General features: G+C 50.3%; 9 protein-coding genes across 9 annotated transcripts; all 9 read right to left on the bottom strand.

Annotated features, from left to right (window-relative positions):
• Positions 1–1,146: 1,146 nt before the first annotated feature.
• Positions 1,147–3,153, bottom strand: B0J16DRAFT_119178 (fatty acid desaturase-domain-containing protein). Its single transcript, XM_046121588.1, has one exon. It carries the CDS (start codon positions 2,847–2,849, stop codon positions 1,416–1,418), a length of 1,434 nt encoding a protein of 477 aa, XP_045985599.1. The 5' UTR covers positions 2,850–3,153; the 3' UTR covers positions 1,147–1,415.
• A 2,593-nt stretch (positions 3,154–5,746) lies between these two features.
• Positions 5,747–7,466, bottom strand: B0J16DRAFT_340046 (uncharacterized protein). Its single transcript, XM_046127626.1, has one exon. The coding sequence runs from the start codon at positions 7,099–7,101 to the stop codon at positions 6,121–6,123; it is 981 nt and encodes a 326-aa protein (XP_045985598.1). The 5' UTR covers positions 7,102–7,466; the 3' UTR covers positions 5,747–6,120.
• A 712-nt stretch (positions 7,467–8,178) lies between these two features.
• Positions 8,179–10,426, bottom strand: B0J16DRAFT_119153 (uncharacterized protein). The gene is made up of 2 exons (XM_046121587.1): positions 10,251–10,426; positions 8,179–10,201 (listed from the first exon to the last, which is right to left on the bottom strand). Exons 1-2 carry the CDS (start codon positions 10,323–10,325, stop codon positions 8,417–8,419), a joined length of 1,860 nt encoding a protein of 619 aa, XP_045985597.1. The 5' UTR covers positions 10,326–10,426; the 3' UTR covers positions 8,179–8,416.
• On the bottom strand, positions 10,262–10,786 carry B0J16DRAFT_119125 (uncharacterized protein). Its single transcript, XM_046121585.1, has one exon. It carries the CDS (start codon positions 10,683–10,685, stop codon positions 10,344–10,346), a length of 342 nt encoding a protein of 113 aa, XP_045985596.1. The 5' UTR covers positions 10,686–10,786; the 3' UTR covers positions 10,262–10,343.
• A 533-nt stretch (positions 10,787–11,319) lies between these two features.
• B0J16DRAFT_264447 (uncharacterized protein) lies at positions 11,320–12,429 on the bottom strand (the record flags this gene model as incomplete). The annotated part of the gene is made up of 1 exon (XM_046123358.1): positions 11,320–12,429. The coding sequence occupies one exon, from the start codon at positions 12,427–12,429 to the stop codon at positions 11,320–11,322; it is 1,110 nt and encodes a 369-aa protein (XP_045985595.1).
• Positions 12,430–13,371: 942 nt separating this feature from the next.
• B0J16DRAFT_119129 (uncharacterized protein) lies at positions 13,372–16,093 on the bottom strand. Its single transcript, XM_046121586.1, has 2 exons — positions 14,250–16,093; positions 13,372–14,194 (listed from the first exon to the last, which is right to left on the bottom strand). Exons 1-2 carry the CDS (start codon positions 15,873–15,875, stop codon positions 13,691–13,693), a joined length of 2,130 nt encoding a protein of 709 aa, XP_045985594.1. The 5' UTR covers positions 15,876–16,093; the 3' UTR covers positions 13,372–13,690.
• Positions 16,094–17,512: 1,419 nt separating this feature from the next.
• B0J16DRAFT_119100 (uncharacterized protein) lies at positions 17,513–18,522 on the bottom strand. The gene has a single exon (XM_046121584.1). The coding sequence runs from the start codon at positions 18,421–18,423 to the stop codon at positions 17,596–17,598; it is 828 nt and encodes a 275-aa protein (XP_045985593.1). The 5' UTR covers positions 18,424–18,522; the 3' UTR covers positions 17,513–17,595.
• On the bottom strand, positions 18,523–20,092 carry B0J16DRAFT_119099 (uncharacterized protein). The gene has a single exon (XM_046121583.1). The coding sequence runs from the start codon at positions 19,915–19,917 to the stop codon at positions 18,622–18,624; it is 1,296 nt and encodes a 431-aa protein (XP_045985592.1). The 5' UTR covers positions 19,918–20,092; the 3' UTR covers positions 18,523–18,621.
• Positions 20,093–20,219: 127 nt separating this feature from the next.
• On the bottom strand, positions 20,220–22,329 carry B0J16DRAFT_285802 (chaperonin Cpn60/TCP-1 family). The gene is made up of 4 exons (XM_046124062.1): positions 22,219–22,329; positions 21,991–22,142; positions 20,565–21,936; positions 20,220–20,512 (listed from the first exon to the last, which is right to left on the bottom strand). The coding sequence occupies exons 1-4, from the start codon at positions 22,219–22,221 to the stop codon at positions 20,453–20,455; spliced, it is 1,587 nt and encodes a 528-aa protein (XP_045985591.1). The 5' UTR covers positions 22,222–22,329; the 3' UTR covers positions 20,220–20,452.
• Between the last annotated feature and the right edge of the window lie 131 nt (positions 22,330–22,460).

Raw genomic sequence — 22,460 nt, 5'->3', positions numbered from 1 at the left:
CAGTCTCTCAAAGTCGATGGTCGCCGCTTACTATTGATAAGCACGATTCATTTGCCAATCTCAAGCTCAGTTCCACCGATCTCGTTCGCTACTTTCGTAGCGTCTCCATTCCCGGGTCCTCGGCCTAGTGTACCATCGATCGAGGTTCAGATGTAGACGTGAAGAGTCTGCTCTCGCAGAGTGACGAATGTAGGCTTCTATCGGACTTGGAGGAAGGAACTCAGACAGTCGTGTGCCGGACTTCTTGGGTGTTGGTGGCGGTAGATGTCTTCGATTTACACGAGCACAGGCCTCGTCGTGACTCGCAAAGAGATAATTGATCATATCGATCTCTTTGATCGAGTCATCAGATTTCTTGGTATCCTCTGTGGTCTTGATGCTTTCTTCAGTCTCGGTGCCCTTTCCAGTCTTGGTATTCTCCCCGGTCGTAGTGCTCTCTTCGGTCTCGAGATTTCTTTCAGTCTTAGTCTTGTCTTCAGTGTCAGGATCATGTACAGTCTTATCATTCTTCAGAAGCTCAGCTCCTTTAGGAAGGGTAATAACCTCGCAACTTCCTGTCTTCTTCAAATCCCTCTCCGAGAATTCTGAACCACTCTTATTGAGAGTCGAGTTTGACGTCGGCGACATCTTCGCAGGCGTGGAGCTGATGGCGGGCATCATGACAATGGCGCAGTTGCGTCCATGATGAAGAAAACATTTGTGCTGGAGCCTGCTGTTAAATGTGCAAATGAAAAGTTTAATGAAAGGTCAAATGATTCTAATGAACGCAGTCTGTCCTAAAGTATAAGAACAATTCTCGAAATAACGTTTGGTGAAACCACAGGATTAATGAAAGAGTTTGCGCCAGGAACATGAACTATCGTGTCCTACTTAACCTGCAGACGCCATTCCGTCTCTGAATAGCCTCAAAAATTAAGCTCCCCCCACTCGGGCATTTTCTTACCCAGACTCAGAAAATCCAATTGAAATGATATCATAAAGAAAATGCGAAATTACCAAACGTTGTCAAATGCTATACCAAGACTGGTCGGCTCCATAGCACGTGTCGTCTCTCCATACTGTACCTTCCCCGCAATCTGATCAAACTGGGTCACTTGCCAGATCCGAACATTCCGTAGTCAACTTTGACCAGACACAATCTTCCAAAAACAAAGCAAGAAAAACCACAGGCACGACAATGGGAGAGTATGTCCAAGAAATAATGGTTTGATCTTTTTCATCGAGTGTTGCTCGTCTATCTTTACTCTATGTTAATGCTCAATCTGCATGCAATGCTTGCCGAAATTATTTTTCATCCACCACCTCGCCTCCACATCCACGACGAGACCTCCCCACGAACCAGAAACCAACTTGGAACAATCAACGCTCAAACGACTTTCATATACTCCATACCGGATCCAATATCATGATGCTGTTTAAGCAGAGGGCTTGAGAACGGCAGGGGCGGTGCCAACCTTGTTACGGTTGCGGAAGAAGAGAACACCCTTGCCAGCACCCTGGGCATCAGCGCTGGGCTCAACCCACTGGCACATACGGGCACTGCGGTACATGGCGCGGATGAAACCACGGGGACCATCCTGGACGTCGGCGCGGTAGTGCTTGCCCATAACAGGCTTGATGGCCTCGGTGGCCTCGTCGGCGTTGTAGAAGGGGATGCTGCTGACGTAGTGGTGGAGGACGTGAGTCTCGATAATGCCGTGGAGAAGGTGGCGACCGATGAAGCCCATCTCGCGGTCGATGGTGGCAGCGGCGCCGCGGACGAAGTTCCACTCGTCGTTGGTGTAGTGGGGAAGAGTAGGGTCGGTGTGCTGAAGGAAAGTGATGGCAACGAGCCAGTGGTTGACCCAGAGGTAAGGGACGAAGTACCAGATGGCCATGTTGTAGAATCCGAACTTCTGGACGAGGAAGTACAGAGCGGTACCCATCAGAGCGATACCAATGTCGCTCAGAACGATGAGCTTGGCATCGCTGTTCTCGTAAAGAGGGCTACGAGGGTCGAAGTGGTTGACACCGCCACCGAGACCGTTCTTCTTGCCCTTGCCACGGCCCTCCTTCTGCTTCTCGTGGTAGTTGTGGCCAGTGACGTTGGTCATGAGGTAGTTAGGCCAGCCAACCAGCTGCTGGAGAACGAGCATGATCAGGGTGAAGACAGGAGTCTCCTCGGTGAGGTGAGCAAGCTCGTGGACCTTCTTGCCGAGGCGAGAAGCCTGCTGCTCGCGAGTTCGGGGAACGAAGACCATGTCGCGCTCCATGTTACCGGTGGCCTTGTGGTGCTTTCGGTGAGAGATTTGCCAGCTGAAGTAGGGAACGAGGAGGGAAGAGTGAAGAACCCAGCCAGTGATATCGTTAACGAGGCGAGAGTCGGAGAAAGCACCGTGACCGCACTCGTGAGCAATGACCCAGAGACCAGTGGCGAAAAGACCCTGGAGGATGGTGTAGACGGCCCAGAGACCAGCACGGGCGGGGGTTGAGGGGATGTACTCGGGGGTCACAAAGTTGTACCAAATGCTGAAAGTGGTAGTGAGGAGGACGATATCGCGGAGGATGTATGAGTATCCCTTGAGGGCGGAGCGCTTGAAGCAGTGCTTGGGGATGGCATTGTAGATGTCCTTGATGGTGAAGTCGGGAACCTCGAACTGGTTGCCGTAGGTGTCGAGCATAACACCATATTCGGACTTGGGCTTCGAGATGTCGGCCTCGGAGAGAGAGGAGAGCGAAGTAGAAGAGGCCGAGTGCCGGGGAGAGTCTGAAGGAGAGACGGCGGCAGACTCAGAATCAGTCACGGTAGTGGAAGTGACGTTGCGTCTAAGAGCAGGGGCCTGCTTAGGCATAGCCGAAGTGGACGCCATTTTGAAGGAAAGGTACACGGCCGACAGAAGAGAAAGTCGAGATGCCGAAGACAAACTGTCCAAGAGAAGAGAGAGGGAAAAGGACGAGTGAAAAGAAAAAAAGAGTTTCAAGATGGCCAACGGGGGCTGAAGTTTTAAAGTAGTAGCTGTCCGGATGGATGCATGCTCGGCAAGCGTTTTGTTGGGGCGTGGAGCCTGAAAAAAAGGCAGGCAAGTACTGAACAGTACCGTACCGACCTGCCACGGGGTGGGACAACGAACAGAGACAGCGGCGAATGCGGGCAAACGACGGGAAAAAGGTGGAACGATACAATTGACAGTTTATGGTACATTGCTGTACTGTCTCCTGTCTCTGGCAAAAAGATCGACAATCCTGAGATGAGACAAGTAGCGAGTTTACGAATAACAGCATGGATATATGCAATGAGCGATAAGCGGAAGTTTGCCAAGATCTAGATTCACCAACTCATGCTCTTCTGAAGCTTCTTGCAACTTGAGTATCTCATTGAAGCTCGTGAGTCTCCGTTAACAATCAGATTTACAGCAGTTTGCAGATACAATTCCAAGACCCCAAAACGAACAAAAAATCCGTACCCCAGGAAAATGCGCTAGAAAACGGGTCCTGGTTCTACCCACCCCTGAAAGTGGCAATAGCTCCCATGTACCGAAGCGAAGCAGAACCTCAAGCGACGGGGTGGCCGTCCGATTTTAGTGATTGTGGCCATGTCATGTTTTGTGTCTCTGATTTTGCTGCAAGTTGAGTTGGCTTGACGGCTAGGACAGTGGCTGGCTGAATTGCCAAGTCTGCACTTGCGGGACATTTTCACTACTACAGTGTCACCAATTAAGCTCTCAGATATGGTCATCAGATAAGATGGCTTCCGTGATGGTGTCTGCAAAGCGGCCTCCATCGACATTTGTTATCTACATTGACTGTGCCCGTTGATCTGAATCACCGATGTGTAACCGTGGGATAGCAATCAAGCCGTTACCGAAGCCCGGACCCGATCTTGAACCTGGCCGGCTGAATTCGAGCGTGGCATGACTTTTGATAATTGTCGCCTCCAAAAGCTTTGAGATTTTGCGGACTGCAATGCAGTTCTGGATGCCTATCAATCACTGCAACCTCTCCCTTCAGCCTCTAGTTCAGATCTTCACACCGCCTGAAGAATGGATCTACCCACCAACGGGACATGTCCGACTACACTGTGATGTACTGTGATGTATACATATATGGACGGTGAATGCACACAACTGGTAACGTTTTGTGAAACACAAATGCAGCATCACACATTCGGCCTCCTGAGACAATCGATGGCGTCGAATTACAAGCGTGCAGGCAAGACAAGCAGCCTCATGATCTCTCAAGCAAGTACAGTACAGTACTCGCCCCTCCAATCTTCAAATCGGGGGTGAAAGCTCATGCGGGTCAAAAGTGGGCGTTCAAGTTTAGGGCTGGAGATCATCGACATGTGAATCAGTCAGTAAAAAACGACCAGACACAGACGGGGTGAAACCGGGAGTCGACGTCGACCACGGCCCCTACCCGATCATGGCTGGTCGATTTTTTTTTTGTTGACGATGCGATGTGAATTACACCTCAGTCGATTGGTTATTATGAAAAGTCGGGAGGAAAAGCTCAGACAGTTGACAAGGAAGATAAATCTGTTTAATCCACCCCGGTCCCGTTGTGGAGAGATGGATTGTATACGGATACTGACTTTGCGATTGAATTGAGGTGGTATGGTGATGCATCATGGATAGATGGCTGAATAGTTTATGGTCATCGGCATGTGAAAATGTGCTCTCTACGAGAGAGAGAAAATACTTGGATTGGCAGATTGGACCGAGGTGTGCTGCAAAGTTCAGCTCGTGCTAAGATAACCTTACTTACACGGAACGGTCATCCGCAGAGTACAGCACAGTACTTGACGATCAATCTTCAATGGCTGAATGATGGAATGCGGCGCAGTCCAACTCAAGCTTCTGCCATCGGGAATATTTCCTTTTCTTCGGTGGAGAGTCGGACTTTCCGAGCGTCAATTGGAAGGATAATCGAATTTTTCTCCTTCCGTTCTGTTGGGAATTTTGTTGAGTTGAAGGCGGGACCCCTTGTCTTGGCAATCACGGTCCAGGGTTCGATGGAGGGGGAAGGAGAAGTGGAGAAGGGGGAAGAGTGGGTTCCTTCCCGATTCGACTGGTGGATTGATTGTGGCGTAGAGGTCGACAACTTCAAAATGCTGTCACCTATTGGGGCTTCTTTACGGTGTCGACACTCTCTTCTATCTGATTGAGCTTTGGTACTGAATTGAACTTTGTTACTGTGCTGAGCTGAGCTGAGCTGAGCTGGATTATTGGACTGGGCTGCATGAATGATTGCCATCAAATACTGATTTGCCTCCCTTGCTCTAGGGTCCAGGCGCCCCACGTGTTTCGCCTACTAGCGCCGCTGGTTTTCTTTTTTTGCGGCTCTAGACTTGAATCGTGCCTGGCCAAAGACATTCAAACCCCGCCATTGACCCCTCCACTTAATCCTCACTTTTGGAGGCAATCGAGTGTGAGCCTGAGATCAACGACACAGCAATATTTGAACAGATTTTTGTCGCCTTTTCATTGCATCTCGATTACTACGACTTCATAGTAGAATGGTCAAGTAGCCAAGCCTTACTCGGGATGCAGTCATGCTGTAAAGTCCTTGGCCTCCCTGGTATATGTTGAATGGCCCTCAACCGGGCTCTTCGCAAGTCAGAAACAAGTCAGATCATGATGGTTCGATCACGAATATAGATCGGTTACTTGTATTATCGCAACTGCAAGGATGCCGGATTCACCAAATGTTTTCTTTAGCTAGGTGCTCTACCGACAATGTTCAATTCTATTCCAGTTACCGCCGTCCAAATTACTAAAGCGCAATTCCTTCCCAATGCCAATAAAGTCAGTATCTTTACCCTGATCGAAATCCGAATCCGAATCTCGTTATCAGTATCTCCAGGGATCAAGGTTACATTAATGACTTGAGGGAGGTCATTTGTCTTCTTCTTCTTTGTCTTATTTTCGCATTCCGCTGTGTGTGACTCTTATAAACCACCAATGGTCTTATCGTAGGTAGGTAGCCGCGACTTGTGGGCGGCCATATAATCCATATCACGCACAATCATCTCGTCGCTTGTGAAGTTCCCTCAATGGCGGTATAAACAAGTATTCAGTTGAATCCTCTACACCACCCAAAAACTGTGTCGCATTCTGGTCTCGTGTTGATAAGGTCTCAAATTCACCAATTGCTTCGTCTACGGCTCATGGACTCAGGACGGTAATAGTCGCCCGGGACCTGCCTGTCGCCTCGACGCTGTCCGTGATGTCGAGTTGATTGGGAGTTCCATGGTGTCTGATAGCTATCAGCCGGGTGTCGAGGGACGTCGGTTCGTGGTCCGTTAGTTGGGCCCGGTCCTGTCGGGCATGGTGTCATAGGAGTCATCTTGTCGAGATTGCCTCGGGACTGCTCTCCCTGGGTTTCAATGGGCCCATAGCTTGTCTTTAGTCTTGGAGGGGATGGGGGTCGTTGAGAAGATGGCGTGCGCGCACCATAGCTGTCTCTGCCGCCGAGTGCGAAATTGCTTGCAGGAGGTAAGTCCGAGGAGTAGTTGTCTAGTCGGGGTCGCTTTGCACGGTCACGCGATGATGCGTTCCGTTTGTTGTCGTCCTTGAAGTCCGCCCTTGAATCTCGAGAGTTCGTCCGGGCACGAGTATCGGCGGGTGAACTGCGAGTTGAGAGATCCAGATCCTTTCTTTTCCTCGAAGATCCCTCTCCGCTCTTCTCTAGTGGCTTTGTAGAGTGAGAACCCCTCGAGAACGTAGGATCGTTTGGAATCGCTGAGGGGGGTGGCCGCGCTGGAAGTGGAAGAGATGGAGGGGGTATCTGGAGAGCTGCGGGAGCTGTCTGACTGGGCAGAATCGTAGAGTTGATGTGTTCGCGCGAGACCGCAGTAAAGTATCCCATGTGTATCTTGCAGAATCGTTGCGCGAAGACAAAATTCCATTGGTCGACGAGTTCATCTAGTTCGGGGTGGGATTGTGATACGGCAGGCAATCGTTCTTCACGCATGCTAGATCGTCTAGGTTGGCACCAAGACTCGACGGCCCTCTGAACCGCTTGCCAGTCTTTGAATTTGCCTCGGGTGACGGATCTACGCTCCAGAAAATCCCGTACTCCAGTCCAGAAGGGCTCTTGGTCTGTCTGTACGGCCGGCGGCATGGTGAGGTAGCGGTCTTTGAGAGACAGGCAAGTTTCTAATGTCTTGATCTTGCAATCGTGATTGTATGATGATCTCTCAATGTCGTTTGTTCGACGGTTGGGGGTAGCGGCAGCTGACTTAGCACGCGGGCGCACAGCGTCTCTTCCTATACTGGGCGGACCTGTCGAGTCGTTGCTGGAGAAGAGTGGAAGTGGTTTCGAGTTGTATGTGTGGTCTTTGTTGCTCGCCGGAGGCTGTTCTTCCTTTCTTCGTGTGGTAGAGCGACCTCTTTTGCCATTTTGTCGTGAAGGAGCTGGAATATGAGCTGCTTGATCTTGAGCTGGGACTGGGGGTGGAGAGGGAGGAGTACGAGCTCGAGCAGGAGCAACTGGACTCGTCAAGTCGATAGAAACTGGTTGCTTCTTCTTTTCTTTCTTCTCCTTCTTTCCTTTTTTCTCTTTATTCTTCTTAGGTTTGCCTTTCGTAGCTGATAGAGAGGTGTCCATCTTGTTAACACACTGAGGATGTGAGTGCAGATATGTAGGCTGGCGTCAGGATGTTAGAAGAATTAGCTGCTAGGAACATAAGAGACGAAATACTTTATTTTGGTAGTCTAAGTCTTGGGTAGAGGAAAATTCGTCTGTTGCCCACCTGGCCAGAATTTGTTTGTTTGGTGGAGAGGTTGACAGCTGCTTGGCAGTGAAGCAGGAAGTGCAACTTACGTCGCCCATTAAAAGGCGAGATTGCTCTGGTATCCGACGTCAAATCAGACAGTCTCGCATCCTATCTAGATTTAGGTCAGCTGTCTTCCTGGGTAGGCAGTGTGCATCAGGGCATCATAAGAATTAGCCGCCAGAATCATAAGGGATGAAAGAAGTCAGTCACCTTATGCCAGCTTAGAGTAGCACTAAGACTACTTAATCTCTAGCAGCCTAGGTCTAAGGGGATATTTCTTCTATTGCTTAAGTGTTCTTATTTATGTAGAGGTGCAGTCTTGATCTTGACCATCCGCTTTAAGCGACTACAAACGGCTTGGATGGATTCACTTGGACTCAGCATGAAATCTTGAACTATAGGTATTAAGGGATTGGTGCTATGTTTATGTGTAGTCTATTGTACAGCCGATTACAATGTCAACTCTCAGTTCTCGAATCTATCCGTCACCTTCTACCATTATCCTTTCCATTCAATCATCCAGTTGGACAGTCAAACCCTTTCTCAAACTCAACATTTAGTCTTACTCGTCAGGTAAAGCAGAGTGCTCCAATAAGTCTCCATCCCAGGAACAAGCAAGGGGTTCCAAAGATCTGGACTAAGACGCCAATGTCTTTAACTTCAACCCCTTCTGTTTCCTCGGGACATCTTGAAAAGTAACATTAACTTCTCCGAATGATCCAAGGCTTTAAAATCTGCCGTCGTCTCCCGATATCGAGAAGGCGGCATGCTTTCGCGCTGCGACGGGGTGGTATGTCGTACGTTGCGAGATGCGCTTCGCTTGAACTCAAAAGGCTTGTTGGCGGATGCAGAAACTGGAGAGGGCGTCACGAAGAGGCCGGGCTCCTTGCTGAATCGTGGAACAGGAGGCTTGATGTTGCTGCGATCTCCCTCAGATTCCTTAACGATGCTCGATGCTGGAGTAGAAGCCAGGTTCGGAGCTGTCGAGCTCTGTCGAGCTGGAGATGAATGTTTTCCCAAGCTTGAGCTGAACAACTCTTCCAAAGTGGGAAGGTCCGAGCAACTGGAGGCTGGGCTGTGCGTAGGCTTCGGCGACTTTTTATCCAGAGCAGACTCCGAGGTTTGTCCATCTCGAGTAGGATTCAATGATAGTCCTCTCAGCATAGGCTCTGTTGACTGTCCATCCAGAACATGCTCCGGTGGCTGCCAATCTAGACGCAGTCTCTTGCTGATTGATCGAGCTGGAGTTGGAGTTGTCTCCGATGCTCTTCTCTTCGCGGCAGCCCTATCCAGTTCTCCATCCTTTGTGGTAGGAGTACCTCCCAATTCGCTTATTTGTCGTTGAGTCACAGGATTGTTGGGGGTTCGTGGACGCTTTTTAGCGTGGCGGCTTGGGGTATCTGTCGCGGAACGATCGTACAAAGAGCTAGTAGTGCGACTGCGTTTCTGTGGCTTTGAAGATTTGAGAGCTTTGGAGTACTTCTTCTCGTAGCTGCGCAGCTGGGTCATAAGTCGAGGGGTGACAATAGGGGTATGAGATTCTATCGACGCAACTACATTGTCTTCTTCATCAATGTCAAATGGGTCGTCTTGGTAGAGCGACCCATCGTCATCGGAGATTGTCGTTGCCTCACTCTCTTCAAACTCCTCATGCTCGCCAGCTTCCTCTGGCTCAACCTGAGAATTTTGCATTTCAGATCGGTCTCGCCCAACGTGAGTTTCCAGCTCCATGGGTTCTCCTTGCTCAGTAGGATCCTCTTCTTGGATGCACTCGCCCTGGTCAGCGAGCTCTTGGTCAGGGGGCTCTTCTTGTTCGACGGGCTCGTTTTGCTCCTCATCTGCCTCTCGCTCGTCATGGGGCTCTTGCTCAACGTGTTCTTCTGGCTCAGTCTCAGTGATGAGCCCAGACAAGCTTGCCTTTAGACTTGGCAACAGATTCATTACCATCGACATGGCAGCTTCACTCTTTGCCACCACGGAAGGACTCTGAGCAAGTCTGTCTCGGAGGAATCGAACGTACAGTTCGTACTCCTCGGGTGTACTGTTTGCTTTCAGTAGCGGAGTTCGCGTCAATGACCTCAGTGAGGCCACTTCCTCGTCCAGCAAGGCCTTGATCTTTGCATGGATCTCATTTTCGCTCATTTCCATGATCTTTGGTTTCATCAAAGGCCACACGAAGCTTTCGAAGTCCTTAGCTGAGAAGTGACGGGCCTGGGCTTCCGGATGTTCAGACCCGGGCTGGCGAGGACCTCCGGATTTGTCGTGTTGTCCAATTCGCTCATCGCTTTTCTCGTTGCCATTTTCCTTCGCGGCAGTAGGCTTGTTGGCTGGGAAATTCAAGCCTGGGACTGGAACGAGAGATTGATTCGACCGGAAAGAGAGGTCGATTCTAGTCTCATCGGGGTGGATATCACCTCGCTTCATTCTGCGTCGGTTGTAGTCGTACTTCCGGTAGTTAGTAATTGGTTCACAATAACTTGGAGAAATGGCTTACCATGTTATTGGTGTATATAACTGATCGTCGACCGCGGGAAAGTTGTGCTTGGGACGAATTCTCTGACCTAGCCATGGCAGAAGAGTGTGCATTCTATACACTCTGTTCTTTTTGCGAGGCAAATTTGTGGAATGATTCTGAGTTCGGATGCAACATTCTCGGTCCACGACTCAGAGGCATTTGGCGAGAATTGCGCTGGGACCGAGCTAGCTTGTCATCGTGAAACCCGGTGCCCTTCTTCTTGATAGTGAGACTTGGCTCGCGAGACCGGAAAGCCAGTGGCTGATGTTGTTCTGGGGTACCACGAGCAGAACTTCCATTTTCCCGAAATGTAGGAGAAGCAACTTCTTGAGCGAGGAATTCGTTCATCCAATAGTGACTATACTGGCTCGACTGGCGCGAGCGAGAAGGAGGCGACTTGGAGGAGCCCATCATGAGCAAGGAGGAAGCAAACAGTGTACAGACACTTGAACTGTATGAAACGACGCAAAATGGTAGGATTATAGAAAGGAAAGTGATGAGAGTTTGAGGATATGGAGGAGAAGAAAAAAAGATCCCGGTCGGCGCGAACACCTCCAAGTGGGTGGATTGCCAGCAGTGCGAGGCAGCTGGCAGTGATTCACGGGCATTAGATTAGCTTACGCAACCTGAGGCTCGGAAATTTAACGAAGGCCTCAGAAAACGAAGCTTAATCGGCATGAAGGGGTTTATCCTCATATGCAGATTCAGTCTGACTTCGTCTTAAATGGAGTTTGAAGAAAACTCTCAATAAAGGTTGAAGAAAAGTCTGCTGATGTCTAAGATTCACTTAAATAACCATAACTGAATTGCGGCGCGACGATCAAGAACTTCGGTCAAGCAGGGCAGTGACCTGGCTTTATATTCTGTCTACATATCGCTAAAATCTACCATGTTCTCATTCGATCTTCATGCCATTTTCGTATACAGCAAACGGTGTGTCTGCGGCATGTGTCGCCCCGGCAAATTCTAACAACTCTAGCAGAATGTGCCCTCGACTTCCTTTTCCCATCGCTCATATCAACATTACGAACAAGATAAACGCCATAAATTACCAAGCCACCAGTGCGCCGTCGGTATCGATTACCGCCTTCAAGCGCTCCGGCATGAAGTTGACCCATACGTTGAACCTCTCCATATCAAAGGTGGTCCAAGCGTCACGGACCATCTTCTGGAGGGTTTCGTCTTCCCAATCCTTTGGCGCCTCCATTGCCCATTGCTTGTTCTCGGGCCAGAGGCAGTCGAGAGGGTTGAGGTCGGGGCTATCACCACAGTTGTAGTAATATCGGAGGCCATGTTCGTCCTTCCACTGTTGAACCAGGTTGATCTTGCTTGCAGCGCCGTGGGCGAAGGCTTCGCAGTCTTCCTCGAGGATAAAGCTCTGAGGGCCGGTACTGGTGAGCCACGGCTTGACTGTCTTTTCCAGGATGTGGTCCTTGTACTCCTGCATGGTCATGACACCCGTGCAGTTGGGGCTTGTCGAGTCTTCATAGAATACGGCTTCACTCTTGAAACCATAGCCAACGGCAACCCAGGCGTGGGCCTTTCTCAAGTCGCGTGGCCAATCAGCCTCGGGTTTGGTGCTGCATGCTTCGCAAACTCGCTCTCCAGGTCGGGGAATGAGGCGCATCTTTCCATCTAGGCCGAACCCAAAGTGCAGCTCAATGCTGAACCGAACAGCTCTCCAATCATCGGCGTGAGGGTATGCCTCCAGCATACGTCTGGCGTACTCAACTCGCTTCTCACGAGCTTTCTTGTGCACGCAAGTGCGTGGACATAGCAGGCATTTTCGGTATCCCAAAGTACCCATGGTTCTGTGCAGGGTCCTGGGGTTCACGTCGACCTCGACGCCAGCTTCCTTGGCCAATCCGTGCCAGTTCAAATTCACGTTAACATAGCGTTCGTCCCAAAGGATCTTCTCCATCTTGTTCTGATCTTCCTCGGAAATTTTGAGCGGCCTTCCGCGTGTCTCCTCCCATTCGGGATCATTGCGCTTAGACGCGGGGACACTCAGTGCAGCGTAGCCTTGGGAGCGAGACAAGTCGAAATGTCGAAAAATTGCCGATTTGTTGACGGGCAGGCCCTGTGACTCAAGATATGAGATGGTGCCTCGGACCATGGCCTTCTTCGGCGTGTCTCCATGCTTGTATCCAGCTGGCATTCTGACTGAATGTCGCGTCTAGCTTAACTGAAAGCCTAGATCGGGGCGAATAAACGATCACTTCACGAGTGTCGCGTCGCGCGTCGTCTCAGCCCAGAATATGTCTCGCGGTGTAAGTGGGTGGGTGGAGAGAATGACTAGGACGGCGGTGTTTGGATGTTTTTGTCTGCTCACGTTGTTTGCGTGATACGTTGGTGAGGGGTCAAATTTGCAGTGATCACGTGGCATCGTTCGTGTCACCTTCCATGTTGTTTGGGGTCTAGCCGCGATTTCGTTAGTGTTGCGCAGGAGGCTGGTGCTGACTTAGATACCCAAGTTTGCAGGTGGGTGACAGAAGAAGTGGCCGGCGAAAGCATGAGAGACGAAATAGTTTGATCATTTTGTGCGGGTTTAGGCCAGCAGAACGTCCACTTTATTTCTGTGGTCTGAGCCTTGAAGCACATTTCTTTTGACACCCATCTGGAAGGTTCAATGAGCTCGAGCTCATAAGCGACAGTCTGCCTGAGGTGGCGTACTTAGGTGTAAAAGTCTGGCTTCCCATAAGATGGCTCTACCTATTGAATCAATAGAACAAAATCTTCGAGTTTAAATGCCCTGCTCTCCATATCGAGATTGTACATATCTGTGTAGGTATCCGGTACTTAGGTGTTTGGATGCCAAAGCTGAACTGTGCACACCTCTTACCCTGAACCTCAATCCACTTTTTGGGGGAGAATAAAAACAAAGCCAACTTAAGTTATGGCTTGCTAAATATCTGGGTTAATGAAGACACTGATGGGACAAAGACTTCCTTGGCTTTTAAATAACTTATATCGGTGTGTGAATGTGGTTGTGACATTATTTTGAAGTTGAAGTTGTCAGGTTAAGTTCGCTCACAACGGTTGCGAAGTCGTTGTGATTAACGTCTCCTCATCCTTGGGTCAATCATGGGTACCAGGAACTTTAATTGCCAGAGGTCCTGATTGTTTCGATCCGTCTCAGAACAAATTATGTCGTATAATCGTCAAAATATATTGATTTAAATCTCATCACCCAAAATCTGGGCAACGGCCATTGTGAAGATAAAACACCGCTCTATAGTCCCTCCAAAATATTTCATAAACATAGGTACCCCCACATTCCATCAAAAGATCCGCAGTCCATGTAAGAAACGCCGTGAAATGTAGTAGTAGATATGTTCCCCATCTATACCAAATGTACGGCTTGAAATCCAAGCAAGCACCCAAAAGCTTTTCCAAAAAGGTAGCCCATGACAAAACACCTAGGCTTTTCCTGCCTCACGCACTGACATCATGAATTTGTCCTCGGCGCCCACCTCACCAGCGACTCTGGCTGCAGAGACCTTGGCATTTCTTTCGTTGAGGATCGTCTTGACTTCATCGGCCGTTTTGGCTCCGAGTAGCGTCATCTCTCGACTGAGAAGTAGAGCGACAGTGGCTCGAATTAGTAGAGCATCACCTTCAAAGACATAAACGTCCCATAACCGAGCTGCTTCGTCAATGGCAAGATGTTGGGTAAATACGGCTGTCAAGATTCCCGCCAAACATTGTTCAAGTTCGGCAGTTGGGATCTTCTTGGTGAGGTGCGCGTGAAGAGGTGCAGACTTGAGTGACAGCGTCTGCATCACAAGATTAAACGCAGAAGCTTGTGCGCCTGGATCGCCAGTGTAAAAAGAAAGAGGCAATGGGCGATTGAGCACGTTGGCAAGTGCGACGAAGGCGGATGCGGCATCAGGTAGGTTGAGGAGTAGCAAGGCAGCAATTGTCTGACGGACTTGGTTAGCATCTCGAGTAGCACAAGGGGGCTGATGATATACTTACGTTGCAACCCCGAACATAACCGATGTCGCTTCTGTACATGGCATACGCGCTCAGCACATCAACGAGACTTTGGTGCAATGGTCCCTCGACCTCGAAAATCCTCAAGTCCTGCCATGTGTTCTGGGCAGCATCCTTTCGGATTTCTTGGAACCACTTTGCCTTCCTGGCATCGTCCGCGTTACCCTTGTCGTCATTGACTCTGGCCTCAACCTCCTGGGCCCTTGCAAGAGCCGCTTTGAACGATGTCTCCGAGAGACCCAATTCGTTGCCGATCGCTCGACCCCAGATAACACCTCGACTACGTGGTGCAATACCCTTCCACCAAAGTTCTCTCGTCCTGCGCTCCCGGATGGCCTCGCCCCATCGCGGAATAACATCCCTCTCCCAGATCTGCATCAGGTTGTCGGCTGTGCTGTCTCGTCCTTCGATCTTGGCCCTGCGAGAAGCTTCGCGTCGCTCGTCAGCCTTTTGACTGGCTGCCATCATCTTCTGATATTCCTTCAAATGTCGACGCTCCTCAGCCGGATCCTTGGGTGGCAACCATGAGGGACGCGTTCGGCTCAAGACAGCCTCCTTCTCCTTGGAAACAGGAAGAGGGTCAATCATAATATTTGTCTTGCGAAGAGGTGGAAGTTCTGGGGTTGACTTGACGCGCTGCTTCTTCTCATACATGTCGGCAGACCGTCGAGATGCATTCCAAGTATTGGGGCGTTGGTTTGCGGGGCGCTTGGCTTGCTTCTCTATTTCCTCGTCGGCGTGCTCTTCGAGCTTTTCGGTCAGAGTCTTGGCTTCGGCATTCAATTCTGCCAGTGCTGCATTCCAACTATGCGCTCGTGTTTGGGAAGGGCTGCGAGGCTTGTCGTCGGTTTTCCAGGTGGGTGATCGAAGAGAGCCTGAGGCTTGCGCAACAGCAGGCGTTCCATTTCCGACACTTCGGACACGCTCCTTAGATCGATTGGGGGAGGGTGACACGGATGATGGTCTGCTTGGTGTTCGCTCCTGCATAGGTCGAGGAGACAGCGGTACGTTGTCGAGGAACATGCCATCGGGAATATCATCACCGTCATCTTCGTCGCATTCGCGCTCGAGGTCGGTAAATGACTTGCGTTCCCGGCCGGTCTGCCAGCTGCTCCGACGGGGTTTTGCAGTCAAACTGGGTTCTCTCGGATCTCTCGGGTTGAGCGAATAAGCAGGGCTCGGGCTTCGTCGTCGAGTGAAGGTGAGAGAGGCTGAAGATGGACTAGTCAGGGTCTTGGGCCGCGTGGCAGAAAGAGGCTCTGTCAATGCGCTCAAATTGGTGCTTCGAGGGTTCGAAGTGTATACGTTGGTCTCGAGTGTTGGGAAAGGCGGGCGAGCTTTGGAAGCGGTCTTGCCAGCTACCAGGGATCGACTCGAGGGGGCCTTGTTCAGACTGGGACGAACGTCGACTTTTGATGGACTCTTGAGGGTAACATTGTCATCGTCGAGACCGATCTCTTCAAAATGGCCAATGTCGGCCATGACACTGCCATCATCGCCGCTGTCTAAAGATTGGAAAGAGGATGTCTTTGAGCTCTTTGAAGTAGTCATTCCTGGCGGAGAGTCGGGGCTGGGAAGATGATTGCCGATATCAAGAGTGCGAATCATTGTCGCATCGCTCGGAGGAATGCAAAGCTATTGAACGAGATGAGAGAACTCTGTTGCTTCGCCGATGTGCGCTTCAGGTATTTTTTGTTGTTATGGATATTAGGGGTTATGTTCGATCGAATTTGTTCGGGATTTTGGCTTCTGGTGTCGTCGAACTGTCCAAGGCGGATTCCCTCCTGTTTTGTTCGGGTACGCCGCGGTTGGCTTTGCTTCGTCGATTTGGCGGTAACCGTTGTTATGGGCACTGAATGTCGGGGCAAGAGGAGCTGTTTCAAGATTGCCGGGGTAAGACTCGATTACCAAATTACCGGGCCAAAAGAAGTCGTACTAGCAAAGCAATTGGGGCGGGATCGAAATCGAAATAGGGACAAAAAGCGAAGGTATGAAGTGAAGATTTGAAGTTTGTTTCGATGTACCGTGGTAACGGTCAAAGGGATTCAATCGATCAACGATAGACTGGGGTTGGACAATGTAATGCGTAAGATATAGCAGACAGTCTTATACTCCCATTGAGAAAGGTCCAAAAGAGGAGAACAGGATTTTTGCAATCCCAGATAGCGGTAATAGTAAGCAGCGATCGGGGCCGTGATGACGGAAATATTAGCCAAAATTAAGCGCGGAGGTTTGAAGGAAGTGGCCTTCAGAGCAAAAGGGGGATTAGTTTTAAGGTTCGAGGGTTTGAGATAAGAATGAAGATTGAAAAGATGAAGATGATGCAGTAGAGACAAGGAAGGAAAAAGGGAAAGGAGATGATGAGATGAGAGAGAGGAAGGAAGGAAGCAAGGAAAAAACGAGTGAGATTCAAGCAACAAGACAAGGAAGTCAAGGTCAAGCAAGTCAAGATGCCAACTTTGGGACTAGAATAGTGTAGTTCTACAGTGCTCACAGTAAGTAAAGGTACCTCCAGGTCAACAAGTCAAGTCCAGTCCAGTTTAAACCGGGAAGTGGATGACGATCCCCAAACAAGAGAGAGGAGAAGATCCCCGCCCACACACATAGACCGCAAAGAAAAAAAGATGGAAATGATTGTAGTCTCCCATATAAAAATAGCGCCAGAGTGACATGGGCTGAGCATGGGTATGGACAGGCCTTTATCGAGCCCACGCCAATCCAGGGGCTGGATCTTCTTCATGGACTGTGCATCACCGCCAATACATTGTGAGGGTTACAGTGTCAATTCTGCAGCTCCGCTGTTGCTGTAATCTCGGCCGCATAACCCGCTACTATAAACAGGGACAGCCAGTCATGTTCTGATATCCCGCGAGGCCTCAACTTTGTCTTTGAAGATCTCGATACTTTGTACTGTACTGTCTTGCTACTGGGCAACAGAAATTAATCTTCAAACCTGGGGCACCAGAATAAAACAGTCTAACTACTAGTACTGACGGTAAATGTCTGATTTTTGTTTTTTTTCGGTCCCTTAGACATGCGGTGATGCTCATGTTGACGACTCGACACGGGAGACAATACCCTGGCAGCCCTGCCTAGCCTCAGAAAAACAAGCAATTTCGCGTCCCATTCTTTCCCACGAGCCAACGGAGCCCTACGAACCATGAACCTCCTGAGCGGCTGAGCCCCTCTGTGTAGTACCTTGACTCAATTGATCTGGATGGATCACTGCCGAGACGGCCGCTAAGAGCATAAGAGACGAAATAATTTGGTCTGTTTATCATAAAGCAAGTCTCATGTTATCATAATATAGCCTAAGATGTCATCCCAACTACGATCGATACTTCTTTCCACAGCTTGTTCCGCCTCCAGATCTTCGCTCTTTATCCATTTCAGCTCGTATCTTGGCAATCAGATCCTGACCATTGTCTGAATCCGAACCCGAGTCCTCGTCGTCGGTGCCTCCCGGAATCAAGAATGCATCGATACCCTGGGGAAGCTCGTGCTTCTTCTTCTTCTTCTTTGTCTTCTCCATCTTGAGCCTCCTCTTTTCAGCCTTCCTTCGAGTCTTTCGCCTTTTCCCATCATCATTGCGGAGCGCCTCCTCCACGAAAGCTTCGTGGGCTTTAAGCCTCGCGCTGAGCAATGGGACTGAAGAGCCTGCCATTTCTGAGAACTTGATGGTAAGGTTGTGCCAGAAGTTCGCACGTTGCTTGTCGGTTTTGATGCCTCTGTGCCTGAGCTCCGACGTTACGGCTCCTTCCTCCAGCTCTGTCAGAGAAGAACTCTGGTTTGGGCCTCGTTTCTTGAATGTGAATCCTTGTCCGGCAACATGTTTCTTCTCAAAGGCAGCCACTGTGGGTTTGATGGCGTGTTCCGAGACACCATCTCGAATGATTTGAGCGCTGGGGAGACGGGGTTTGATCCGGTTTGGATTCGTGTCCCATATCAACCGCGCTTCTTCATCTCTGTTTTTGATCTCGTCTTTGCATGGCTTCGATTTAGAGGGCGTAGATAGACGGTCCTTGCTCGGCTGCGACTGCTTCTTCTGAAGTTCGTTGTGTTTGGTACGCTGAAGGGGCGTCTTCGTAGGTGTCCCCTGGTTGGTTGCAGCATGCTCTGCGGTCGTATCGTCAGCAACATGTGTCAAATGTGTCATGTGTTTCTCTGGATTTACTGTCAGCTCGGTGTATTGTCGAATACCATTGTACTCACTTTGTCGCAGCCAGTTAGGTAGGTTCCCGTGATTCTGGAATCCCAGACCTGGTACTGCCAACTTCCTGATGGCGCTTGGCGGCGTTGATGGTGCAGATGTTGAAGCGCTCTCATTGGCAACTCGTTTGATGGCAGACTCGTTCTAGGAAATGCTGCGCTCAGACGAGAGGACAGTTTCGGCCTGCTTATCGCCATTGTCGACTCTCAGACTCGGTGTCGAGAAGATGGGCTCATCTCTAGGAAGTGAGGATGGTAGGTTTGGTTTGATGTCGCGTGCCTGTTTTTCGCTGGACATTTTCAGAATGCTCTTCAGGCCGACAATTGAGTGTCGGTGGCGAGGACGGAACGGTGATTGCCCGCCAGAGCCAAGGAATTGCGGGAGTCTCTCGCCGCAGTAGACTGGCTGGAGTTCATATGTCGATGATGGATTGTCGTTTTCTAAGCGAGGTGTGGTGGGCGTTTCTTCAAGTCGATCGTCTTGGACCTGAATCTCTTTCTTTAGGCATTGTTTTGTCAGGCGGTCTTCATCAGGTCCTGTCTGTGCTGGTTCGGTTTGCGAGGTCGCATCGCCAACATCGCTGTCACTATCGCCATCGCTCTCGATGAGAACTGGAGTGTCAACGGAGCCACCAGACGAAGGAACAACTTTCTCAATCACGCAATCAGACTCGCTATCATCAGAGACCACGAAAGGGCGCTGCTCAATTTTGGAGCGCTTGGCTGGACGACCTCGAGGGTTGGTAGCAGCGAGCTTACGCTTTGGCGAAGGAGCTTTTTCAATGATGCAACCTGAATCGCTTCCATCGGGGGCCACAACAGGGCGCCGTTCGATTCTTGCTTTCTTGGCAGAGCGACCTCGGGGGCTGGTGGTAAAGAGCTTGCGTCTCGGCGAAGGGAGAACTTTCTGAAGGATGCAATCTGACTCGCTATCGTCGGGGACAATAATCGGGCGCTCCGTGATGTTGGCTCTCTTGTTTGAACGAGGTCGAGGGCCGGCAGAAACGTTGCGCTTTGGCGACGGCGATACGTGTACGATCTTGCAATCAGACTCGGAGTTCTCAGCAGACGAGATTTCGAAGGGTGTGTCTTGAGAGTTTGCCGTGGCGAGCTGAGTGGTCCGTTTCGGCATATTCGCCCGTGGTGTTTCGGCGATGCGCTCGTCGCTATTCTCCTCGCGACGCTTCTTTACGGCTTCGGAAGAAAAAGAAGAGGGCGATTTTTCAGAGATAGGAGTTGAGGGAATCGTAGGAAAAGATGATGCGGCAGGCTTGCGCCTGGATTTGGGTGATCGCGCCGGCATGGTAGTTGTTTCGTTGAAGAAAAATGCCGTGGGCGATGACGATGTGTGAGGAAGGAATGAATGGGAATGAATCGGTCGTTGAGTCTTGCAATCAAATGCACCAATTTGATAGATGGATTGGGTGTAAGGACATGCCATGCCAGTGTCAATAGCTGGCAGCTCTCGTCTAAAGCTTCACTGGCAGGCAAACCTCATTGAGGACTTAGGCAGCAGGCAGATATCTCCATTGACATGCGATTGTCTTCCATTGTTCGGCATCCGAATTCACCTCAGCAGCAGCATACTTGTAGATTAATCCAGCCCAAGGAGTGAGGTTGGAGTCATGAAGATTTGGTTTATGCTGCTTTTCTTACATCTGCGCGTGAGAAATATTCTGAACTCCAGAATGAAGCCATCAAATCACCGTGTTCATTGCTACACAAGATTGACCAAGGCTGAGGAGGCACTGGAAGGGAGTTCTCTACTGACACTTCCAACTTTCTCACAGGGTGTCCGGAGAAATTCTAGCTTATTAGTCATAATCTACTGCGATACACTTATTATTTACTCAATGTTGTTCAACGTAAGGCAAGAAGGTCCTCTTTTGCATTTCCATGTCGCCGCATCTATGGTATCATTACAGATCATCATGGTCTATGCACATTGACTCATCACCAGCTACCTGAGCTCAGCCTTACATACGCTCTCGTCGACGAGGAGCCGCCCGGATGATATCGTCTACTCGGAGAAGGAGCTGAGATTGAGGTTAGAATCTGTTCACATCGGGTTGTCATGTGGGTACTTACTTCTGCGGCCTCGCTGGCCGATGACACAACAGCCTTCTTGAGCTTGTAACTCTCAATAACACCGAGATCCCGCATATCAGTAATGCCACCACCAGGTGTCATCAAGTCCAGACCATAAGTTGTGAGACCGTCGTAAAGAGCCTTGCGTAGCCTGGCAACAAGATCACCAGAGTCGAGACCAGCGTTGTCGGCCAGAATAGTAGGAAGTTGTCGAAGGGCGATAGCGAAGCTGGAAACAGCCAATTGTCGCTTACCCTCAACTCGTGTAGCGGCACCCTCAACAGCCTTGGCCATCAGCATCTCGGCGCAGCCACCACCAAGAGTGGTTCGGGGCTCCTTGACGGTCTGCGACAGGACAGCAAGGGCGTCGTGCAGACTTCGCTCAGCCTCATCGAGGAGCTGTTCCGTGGCACCTCGAAGAACAACCGTGCAAGCCTCTCCGCCAGACACGCCGGAGAACTTGATAAGGGTATCCTCGCCAATGATGACCTCCTCAATCGTATCGCAGTGACCAAGCTTGACCTGCTCAGGGTGGTCGAAGGTGGAGGCGATCTCACCGCCTGTCACCAGGGCCAGACGCTCAATGCCATCAAAGTCGGCGTGCTCAATCGACATGATACCGGCGTCGGTGAACAGCTGCTCGGGCCAGTTGTAAATAAGTTGTCGGTTGATAAAGCAGTTAATGCCGTGGGCCTTGATCTTCTCAACCTTGGCCTTCATCTTCTCTTTCTCGGCCTTCTCGAGTTCGGCGAGCTTGCTTGTCGATCCGACCTTAACACGTGCACCGAAAATCTTGACCTTGTCAGTATCCATGGAGGTGTTGGCCACCATGATCTTGGCCTTCTCCAATTTCTTGGGTTGGTTGACACCAATCTTCTTGTCCAGAATGAAACCCTCATCGAGATATGAGTCGCTGAGCTTGCCTCCAGCCTTCTTGATAATCTGAATGTGGTTAAGGTCTGAAGACTTCAATCGGAGGACGGCGTCGACAGCCAATTCGGCAAACTGGTCGCGGTCCTGGGCGAGAACCTTGGAGCTGAGGGTCGTTCGGGCGATGGCGAGAAGGTCTTTTCGGAATGCCTCGGGGTTCTTGCTGTGGTCGACGGCAGAACCTTCCAAAGCCTTCAACGCAGCTTGGCTGGCTATTCTGTAACCCTCAATGATGGTCTGGGGGTGGATCTTCTTGTCCACCAACTTCTCCGCCTCTCTTAACAGTTCGGCAGCGAGAACGGCAACTGATGTAGTACCGTCACCGACTTCGTCATCCTGAACCTTTGAAATGTTGACAAGGACCTTGGCGGCAGCGTTATCGAGGGCAATCGACTTGAGGATGGTGGCACCGTCGTTGGTAACCATGATTTCGGCGGTGGAGCTAGCATCGTGTTAAAAGGGGGGTTGTCGACCGAAAGTTGGGCGCATAACATACGCTGACTGTAGAATCTTGTCCATGCCCTTGGGTCCGAGAGTGCTCTTCACGAGATCACCAACGGCGATGGCGCCAACAAAGGCAGAGAGACGAGCATTCTCACCCTTCTCCTCGGTGGTGCCCTCCTCAAAAATTTGGGTTGGTTGGAAAGACTAGGAGGGGCAGATGTTAGCATTCAAGATACATTGGAAAGATTCAAGACAGAGCTTCCAAGGAAAGTAAACATACCATAATGGGCCAACAATGCGACTGTAAACACGGCGAAACCTATATAAACGTAAGAGGTTACCGGTCGTTGTCAACGTCAATATGCTTCAGCCTTGGGGTAGACGTTGCAGCCTTTTTTTCTGGAGCTACCTCGCAGCTTAGGATACCAGAGCCCCTCCACCGCCAGGGGCCAGCCAGAAAGCCCACACGTGACTTGCCCCGCGGTTTTTATCTCAACGTTGGAGATAGCCGGACGAGGACAA

The sequence above is a fragment of the Fusarium flagelliforme genome (assembly GCF_020744385.1).
Source record: "Fusarium flagelliforme strain FIESC 12 MPI-CAGE-AA-0113 chromosome Unknown B0J16scaffold_3, whole genome shotgun sequence".
NCBI lineage: Eukaryota > Fungi > Ascomycota > Sordariomycetes > Hypocreales > Nectriaceae > Fusarium > Fusarium flagelliforme.
This window is presented reverse-complemented; position numbering and strand designations above follow the sequence as displayed.